This window comes from Mastomys coucha, unplaced genomic scaffold (assembly GCF_008632895.1).
Source record: "Mastomys coucha isolate ucsf_1 unplaced genomic scaffold, UCSF_Mcou_1 pScaffold23, whole genome shotgun sequence".
Classification (NCBI taxonomy): Eukaryota; Metazoa; Chordata; class Mammalia; order Rodentia; family Muridae; genus Mastomys; species Mastomys coucha.
Genome location: NW_022196906.1, coordinates 52,240,650 through 52,248,870, shown reverse-complemented (window position 1 = coordinate 52,248,870; position 8,221 = coordinate 52,240,650). Strand labels below are relative to the sequence as shown.

Here is an 8,221-nt window from a genome sequence, read left to right as displayed (position 1 = left end):
GTGCTATTTATGTCTTTCTTAAGGTCCTATATCATCATCATGAGAAGTGATTTTAGATCTGAATCTTGAGTCCTGGTGTGATGGTATGTCCAGGACTTGCTATGGTGGTAGAATTGGATTCTGATGATGCCAAGTAACCTTGGTTTGTGTTATTTATTTTCTTATGCTTGCCCCCTGCCATCCAGTTATCTCTAGTGCTACCTGCCCTTGTTAAGTCTGACTGGAGTCAGACCTTCCTGTAATCCTGGTTGTATCAGAACTCCTCAGAGTCAGGCAGTCTCTGTGACCCTGTGATTCTGGGATCCTGTGACTCTGAGCTTGTTAGAGAACCTGGGAGTGCAGCAGCTGCCTCTGGGTATTGTGGGACAGGCTGCGGAGCTTGCACCCAAGGTCCGCTCAGGACACCAGCCCAGAGAGACTGGAAAGAACCGGAGCCACTCTGCTGGCGGAGTTCCTGTGTGCCTGGTCCCGCAGGTCCCAGTTACTCCCGGTGTTGGGACAGATGTTGGGTCCTCCTCACCTCTGATCCTGAGAGTGTCAGAGCGCCTGGAAGTGGAGCTTCCTCTGGGTGTTGTGGGACTGGCTGCAGAGCTTGTGCCCAAGGTCCACTCAGGACACCAGCCCAGAGAGACCAGAAAGAACCAGAGCCACTCTGCTGGCAGAGTTCCTGTGTGCCTAGTCCCACAGGTCCCAGTTACTCCCTGAATAAACTTTTAGCATATGCCAAATAGCAACTTCTCTTTGGATTTTTGGACACTGTATTCTACATACAGGGAAATCTAGCAGGGGTCTAAACTGCATTTGGTTACCTATCACCACCCATTTCATAGGGGGGAAAATCTGAGAGATAGGAACAAGCAGGAAGTTCATCCTGGGCAACACTTCAGTGTGCTATCCTTAGGATAATCTACGTCACATTATTCAACTCTACAGACACTGCTCTCAAAGCAAAGTTAACTCTATGCTTGGAGTCAGCGCAGACATCATGCCATCATGATCATGAGGACTGTCTCCTTTGAAAAGTAGATACCACAAGTAAATTACCTAGCCAAACATTTACCTTAAATCTAGCTTTGGACAAGTCACAAGAAAGGCAAGTCACACACACACACAAAATAAGAGTCTTTCCCATTAAAAAACTCTTTGGGCAGCCGGGCGGCAGTGGTTCATGCCTTTAATCCCAGCACTTGGGAAGCAGAGGTAGGTGGATTTCTGAGTTCAAGGTCAGCCTGGTCTACAGAGTGAGTTCCAGGATAGCCAGGGCTATACAGAGAAACCCTGTCTCGAAAACAAACAAACAAAAAAACTCTTTGGGCAGTAGGAGAAATGAAACTGAATCAAACACACAAACACACAATTATAAAATACCATATTGAGGCCCTGGGCAGAGACACGGATGCCAGTAAGAACATCCCAGTAAAGAATTGCAGTAAGGATTACAGAAGTAAGGTTAAGGCATTTGAAAGCTCTGAACTGGGGCCAGAGAGATGGCTCAGCGATTAAGAGCACTGACTGTTCTTCCAGAGGTCCTGAGTTCAATTCCCAGCAACCACATGGTGGCTCACAACCATCTGTAATGGGATCCAATGCCCTTTTCTGGTATGTCTGAAGAGAGCAATAGTGTACTTATACATAAAATAAATAAATAAATCTTAAGAAAAAAAAAGCTCTTAACAAAATTTTATCATGTGCCAAATAGCAACTTCTCTTTTGATTTCCGGACACTGTATTCTACATACAGGAACGTCTAGCAGTGTTCTAAGCTGAATTTAGTTAGCTGACTAAGCATCAATACGAGTAAGGCTAGGACCCAAGTTAGGACTCCTAGGAGACCATCCAAGAGGGGATGTTAAGGCAGAGTAAATGTTACTGGAAGAAGGTCTTAAAGGCTATGTGAAAATACCTAGAAAGGTGTGAGAGAATTGAGGAGGAGGTACTTTGAAGGAACATCAAATTGCTTTCTATGGCTAGAGACCGGGGTCATATCTTGGTTCACATTGAAAGCTAAAGTAAGATTCTTGGCTGAGAGCGTGGCTCAGTGGTAAAATGCTTGATCTTAGCACTGCTAATAAATAAAGAAACACACACATACATAAAGTTAAGCCAGGCAGAATAAGAGAGGCTAGCAGATTCTCCTCCTCCTACAGAAATGCACCAAACTCTCGGGCGGGCGCTACTGTTTGCTTCATCCCTGCTGTTTGGGACCAAATCTTTTTTTCTTTTTGGTTTTTTGAGACAGGGGTTCTCTTTATAGCCCCAGCTGTCCTGGAACTCACTCTGTAGACCAGGCTAGCCTTGAACTCAGAAATCTGCAGAAATCTACCTGCCTCTTCCTCCCAAGTGCTGGGGTTAAAGGCGTGCGCCACTACTGCCTGACCCAAATCTTAATATTTAAACCAGGCTGGCTTTCAATGAGCAACCTCCTCCCTTGACCTGTTTTTCTAGAACTATGGAAGTGCATCATCAAATCCACCTTCTTTTGGAAGGAGAATACTACAGAAGAAAATATCTCAAGTACTATCATTTAAAAACTTTCTTTTCAGAACTAAATTTATATCACCTCCCAATAAAAATTCTATTTGTTTCAAAAATAAACCTGCAGATGATACAGGGAGGAAAAGGCTCTAAATGTCCTAAGGCACAAGCTGCTAAGAGTATTGGGTGTCGCTATAACACCCTTTGGGAAAGAAAGGCAGTCAGGCCAAAAGAAAGCACAAGCCCAGAATAATCTGGGTTTATATCCTAGTTCTAACACTCATTTTAATTAGGTGACCTTGAACAGATATCCTTCCTTCCGATCTTATTTTTAATCTATAAAGTGCTGGAGTGTTATTTATCTACCATGTCCTGATTATGTAACATACTGAAGGGGGGAAAAACAAAACTAGCTTGCAGAAACTATAACTGTTCATTTTCTTCAGTCAATGTCCTCTAGCTGAAGAGCAGAGAGACACACTTGTCCTGAACAAGCTGGGTTCAATGCTCAGTATGTAGTAGAGGAGAATATATACCACAAGAACTCTAGAGCAGCTCGATCAGAGGATATTAGAAAAGTCAGAGGATCTAGGTTTGATGGATGATTTAACAGAAAACACAGTTTTACTCTTGGGTCAATTTTATTCTCAGGCTTTTAATAGCCTTATTCAAGAAAAAAGGCAAACCCGAGAGAGGTAAAAGCTCAAAGTGGAAGAGGAACAGTCACACTCATCAGCCAGGGAAGGGGTGTGTGACCTCTTGTGTATTTGGACAATGAGCAGGCTTTGTCTCTGTTCAGAAATGGCAAGGATCTTATTTTCCACTTGATCCATGATCATTTCAGATGTCCCTGTCTGATCACGGTGAACCCTATAACAGTGGGGCTCCAAAGTCTGGCTGTGAGCATCATACTAATCCTAGGATGCCAGTCTGCTTCCCTCTCTCACTTCCCATATGGATACAAAAGACGTTTTTGTTCTGTTTAGAACTGAAAAGATAACTTTTGCAGGGCAGTGGTGGCGAATGCCTTTAATCCCAGCACTTGGGAGGCAGAGGCAGGCATTTCTGAGTTCGAGGCCAGCCTGGTCTACAGAGTGAGTTCCAGGACAGGGCTTCCTGGATGCTAGTGGGATACGTCTAGAAGTAAGTTATGAGCTGAGCAGCAGTAGTGAGCTTCCTGAACAAGTCACCGCCATAGGGACTCTGTGGAAAGATCTGCTCAGCCAACAACAAACTGCAGCACTACAAAAACAAAGCGAGTTTCTGGCATTTGTCTAATAAACAGAGCAACAATAATAAAAGAATGTAAAGTTTACTGAAAAATCAACTGTTAATCTAGTTTAAATAGATTCATACACACACACACTACATGGTTAGAAAACAATGGTTAATGAACTTATTAAGTAAAACAAATACATCTATTATTGGTGGAGTTGACAGTAACAATGTCACATCTTAACCTAGTAATGGGGATCGAATTCAATAAGGATAAAGATAGCACCAATCACCACCTCGGCAAATCCCCCAGGACTGATCTCAGGAACACACAAGCTCATCCCTTGGAGATATTAGAACGTTCTACCCATCTAACTGAGGACAAACCCTCCCTTACCAGGTTTCTGATCAGGCTCAGGCCAAGATTTTCGGAGAACATGGACTGTGGACCCAGGCTGAATACCATAGAAGTCAAGGGTCTGGTCATCTTTTAGCTTCCGGCCACAGTAGATCAAATCTACAAAGAAAACAAACAAACAAACAAACAAACAGCCTGCCCATTTATATTTTGTTTCTCAAAGCAATTTGGTTTCTATCCCCTGAGAGTCTTATTTTAATTAGACAGCTCTCAGGAGACAGGGAAGCAGCTCAGTGGGTAGAGAATACTTACTCTGCAAGATTAGGACCTAAGTACAAGTCCCCAGCTCCCACATAAAAGGCCAGGCATGGCTGCACATGCCTGTAATACCAGTGGCTAATGGCAGAAAGCAAGCGGACACCAAGAACTTGTAGGCCACCCAAGCTAACCCAGACTGGGAGAGGTTTCAGGTTCAGTGTAAGATCTTGTCTCAAGTAGATGAGAGAGGGGAACACCTAATATAATGTTCTGGTCTCTTCATTTACTCTGCACACTCGCATGCATGCACCACATGCATACAGAAGACATTCTCCCAGGTGCAGTGCCACATATCTAAAATCCCAGATATTTGAGAGGTTGAAGCAAAATTGAGGCCAGCCTGAGTAATTTATTAAGCTCTTGCTTTAAAATAAGTCATATAAACAGGCTTTGGTGGCAGACTAGTTCTCTACCATATACAAGGCCCTGGATTCAATAGTCATCAGCAATGTGTGTTGGGGGGACATTAAGAAGTACATTCTGACCAGGTGTGCTGGCACACACTTTTTATTCCAGCATTCAAGAAGCAAAGATAAGTGGTGATTTGGGGCCAGCCTGGACTAATAGCAAGTTCCAGGCCAGCCAGGGCTACAAGGTGAGATCCTGTCTCAAAACAAACAAAATCCCAACATTTTAAACAACTTTATCATGTACAAATGCTTATTTAAGAAATATATCCACAGAACTCCTCTAGAGCTCAACATTGTAGAGTACTTAATCCAAATAAATGGGAAAAATATAACAACAAAGAGGACGGGAGCTGATCCACCTGTGAAAGGAATGTTTTCACCAGGGAGAACCCTTGGCTATCATAAATTCCGTTCCTAATCTCATCTGACTGCACCCTACTTAAGTCCTCCTTCCTCTACTAGGAATGCATTGCCAACCTCATTCCCCATTTTGCTGCCATCAAGACAAACAAAAACTCCTTCTAATTATCCCTTAAGTCTTATGTGATAGATTGAGGAGTCTCGTCTCATCTGCAACTCTTGGCTAATTTTGTTCTCTCAGAGAACGACCTCAACAACATCATAGTGAAGAGTCTTAAATAATAGTGTAGTTCAGCGTAACGTGAGACTAAAGTGGCAAACAATAATTTTGTCGTGTTTTGTCTTTCTACTCATGTAAAACTGTGGAGAGAGGCAACAAGCCCTTTCCATCTCCTCTCCCAGAGGCAAGAGCAGCCACCCAGCTCCTGCCAATAAAGACTCACCGATGAGCTCTGGGTCTGGAACAGATTCCTGGAGCTTGCCAGCAATAAGCTGCTTCAGAAATGAAATGCTATAGCCCCCTAGGGAATATTCTCCCAGTTCTGTCTCTGGCAACTGAAGAATAGATTTGGGAGCAAGTGGCTGGTCAGCCAGCTTCACTGCCAGATGCCAGTCTGAGAGAGACATCCTCTCTCTTTCTCGCTCTCTCTTTCTCCCTGTAAAATAAGGCATTAACAGTTAAAAGACCACCCACCGCCCTACTCACCTCGCCCTGCAACAAGAATAAAGGAAAGATGATTTCAGAGCAATACCGCTAGAGAAGCATAGGTGTAACATTAAGAGGCTAGAACTAGAACCTAGCGTCCTCCCTTTGTTCTTTCTCTGGTGGACAGCAAGGAATTTCTCTATGCCTCAGTTTCTTCACCTTGACACAAAAGACCAATCAGTTGGATAGGAATGCTGTGAGATTCAAGCAAGATCACTGTACCCTCTCCCTTTTACACAATGATTTCTGGTTTTCTTCTTCAACTTTTGATTTAGCTATTACAACGCTTTAAGGAGCCCTTGACTCTCTTGCCTGCCCTTGTCAGAGATCTATAGTGCCACTCAATGTCTTATTGGTAAAACACAAATCTAACAAATTTAACTGCTTAGAATGCCTTCATTGATCCCAAAGCACCTTTATGAACAGGTAGGTGTTAATTCCACAGCCTGATTACAAACCCATTTATTCTGACTCCTACCAGCTTTCTTCAACAGACCCAGCCCTGCCTCTTTATAACACAGGTAAGTATACTTCATAACAAAGTTGTCCCCTATATATAAAACTCTGCTCACTTCCTGTCTTTGCATATAAGTTCTCTTCCCTTTTTGGCCTCTTAGCAAACTCCTACCAAGACCCACACAAACACATCGGTTCCATGCTCTCTTCTTGGTCACACATTCCCTGTTCCCTCAAGGCAAAAGAGCAGCACAAATCAATAGATTTGAGGCCCAGATGCCAGCCTTAAAAAGCTATCTTCTCTTTGCAGCTTTTTCCTTGTAAAACTTATTTACTTCTCAATTTCTCACCGCTTCCCTCATACTTGTGACCCAGCACCCCCACGCCCCCGCCGCCCCCTAGAAAGCCTTAAAAGTCAAGACTAGAGCTCTTCTAATACACTGTCCCTAAGCCTGACATATATGAATGCCCACAAAATAAATCTAAAAACTCAAAGGGTGCAAAATCCTTGCACCGCAAGACAAGTGTTTGTTACAGGCACTATTTCTTCCAAAGAGGTCTCTCGCAGAAAAGATAAGGCTAAGAAAAAGCTGTGGTGCGACCCCAGGCGACTTCAAGGTACTATCCACCTTCAGGTTTAAAGCGAGGAAGGAGTTTTTGTATACCGATCTCGATCCTCACAACTGTCTCCTGAAACTGGCATCATTATCCTTATTTTACCTATCAGGAATAAAGACTCAGAACGCTGAAGTCACTTGGCCCAAGGTCACAGATACCTAGTCGTGAGTAGGGACAATGTTGACAACCCTACCTCTCTCGTGGGACCAGTTAGCTACTCCGGACCCACGAGAGCCCCGCGTGCCCAGGGGGCCCAGCGCCCTCACCCGTCCCGCGGAAGGAACCCGGCTGCAGCGAGCCGCCGGTGTAAACACTCACTCTGGTCCTCTTGCCGGAAACCGGAAGCTCCGCGCTGCATTCTGGGGGCTATAGTTTTCACTGAAGCCCCGCCCCTTGTAAATGGCCGTTCAGTCGCTTCTAGCAATGCTTCCGGTTCGTAGGAGGCGTGGGTTCTTGCAGTGTGAGATCCTAGGAGCGGGTAGGTTGTAGCTTTCTGTCAGACAAAGTTGTACCACCTGAGGTAGGGAGACTCAGTGTGGGGTTTTCGAAAGCCGGCAATAGCCCGGTGATCCCCGTGCTCTCCGGGGATATATTTGAAGCCTGTTGGCTGTTCCGGGTTTGGATGGGCCCTAGGCCGGAGGGCAAACCTTCTCCGAGGGGGGATTGGTTCCTAAGTGGGCAGGCGCCCCGCGGCCCTTGCGATGAAGACGCAGTTCTCCCACGTAGTCAGCCTCCTGTGCTTCTTGCTCCTTTCTCCCAGGAAACCTATCTTACTGTGGCAGCGCACCAGGGCTCCAAAAGTTGAGTCCATAAGGGGAGTGATTAAGTCGGGTTTCTGGCCCACCGTGAACATGCAACAATGGGGTTTATAACACAGTCATTCATAGAATCAGTTTGGGGAGGGGAATTTCCACTGAACTTTCATAGAAACACTGCCTGTTTTAGATGACTGAGAAACTTCTGCACAATCAAATTGGATTGTGTTTACACAAAAGTTAGAATTTGCTAAACTCAGGAGATTACTGATTGATCTCAGAAAATTAATTCCAAAACTAAGGAAACCAATAACCAAAAACAACCTACTTTAAAACTGTGAAGTTGAGGGACAGGTGCAGCAGGTGAAGGGCTCAAACCTGAGCACCTCAGTACCATCCCCAGGAACCAAATGGTGGAAGGATTGAACTGATTCCCCAAAGCTGACCACACAATCACACTGGCAGGCACACACACACACACTAAATAAATAAATGTAATTTAAAAAATAATAATAAAATTCAGGCTAGAGAGATGGCTCAGCAGTTAAGA

At 44.5% G+C, this 8,221-nt stretch overlaps 1 protein-coding gene across 5 annotated transcripts in view; it reads right to left on the bottom strand.

The window, feature by feature from the left end:
• Nucleotides 1-7,355, bottom strand: part of Ubl7 (ubiquitin like 7) — a 21,464-nt gene extending 14,109 nt beyond the window's left edge. The window contains exons 1-3 of one of the 5 annotated variants that reach the window (XM_031344065.1): nucleotides 7,235-7,355; nucleotides 5,580-5,792; nucleotides 4,088-4,207 (exon numbers count right to left, since the gene is read on the bottom strand). In XM_031344065.1, the coding sequence (XP_031199925.1) occupies nucleotides 4,088-4,207; nucleotides 5,580-5,792; nucleotides 7,235-7,274 (373 nt within the window). In that variant the 5' untranslated portion in view covers nucleotides 7,275-7,355. Of the gene's footprint in view, nucleotides 1-4,087; nucleotides 4,208-5,579; nucleotides 5,793-6,927 lie in introns of all 5 variants that reach the window. The other 4 variants (XM_031344067.1, XM_031344066.1, XM_031344068.1 and 1 more) reach the window with 4 other exon arrangements.
• Nucleotides 7,356-8,221: the final 866 nt, after the last annotated feature.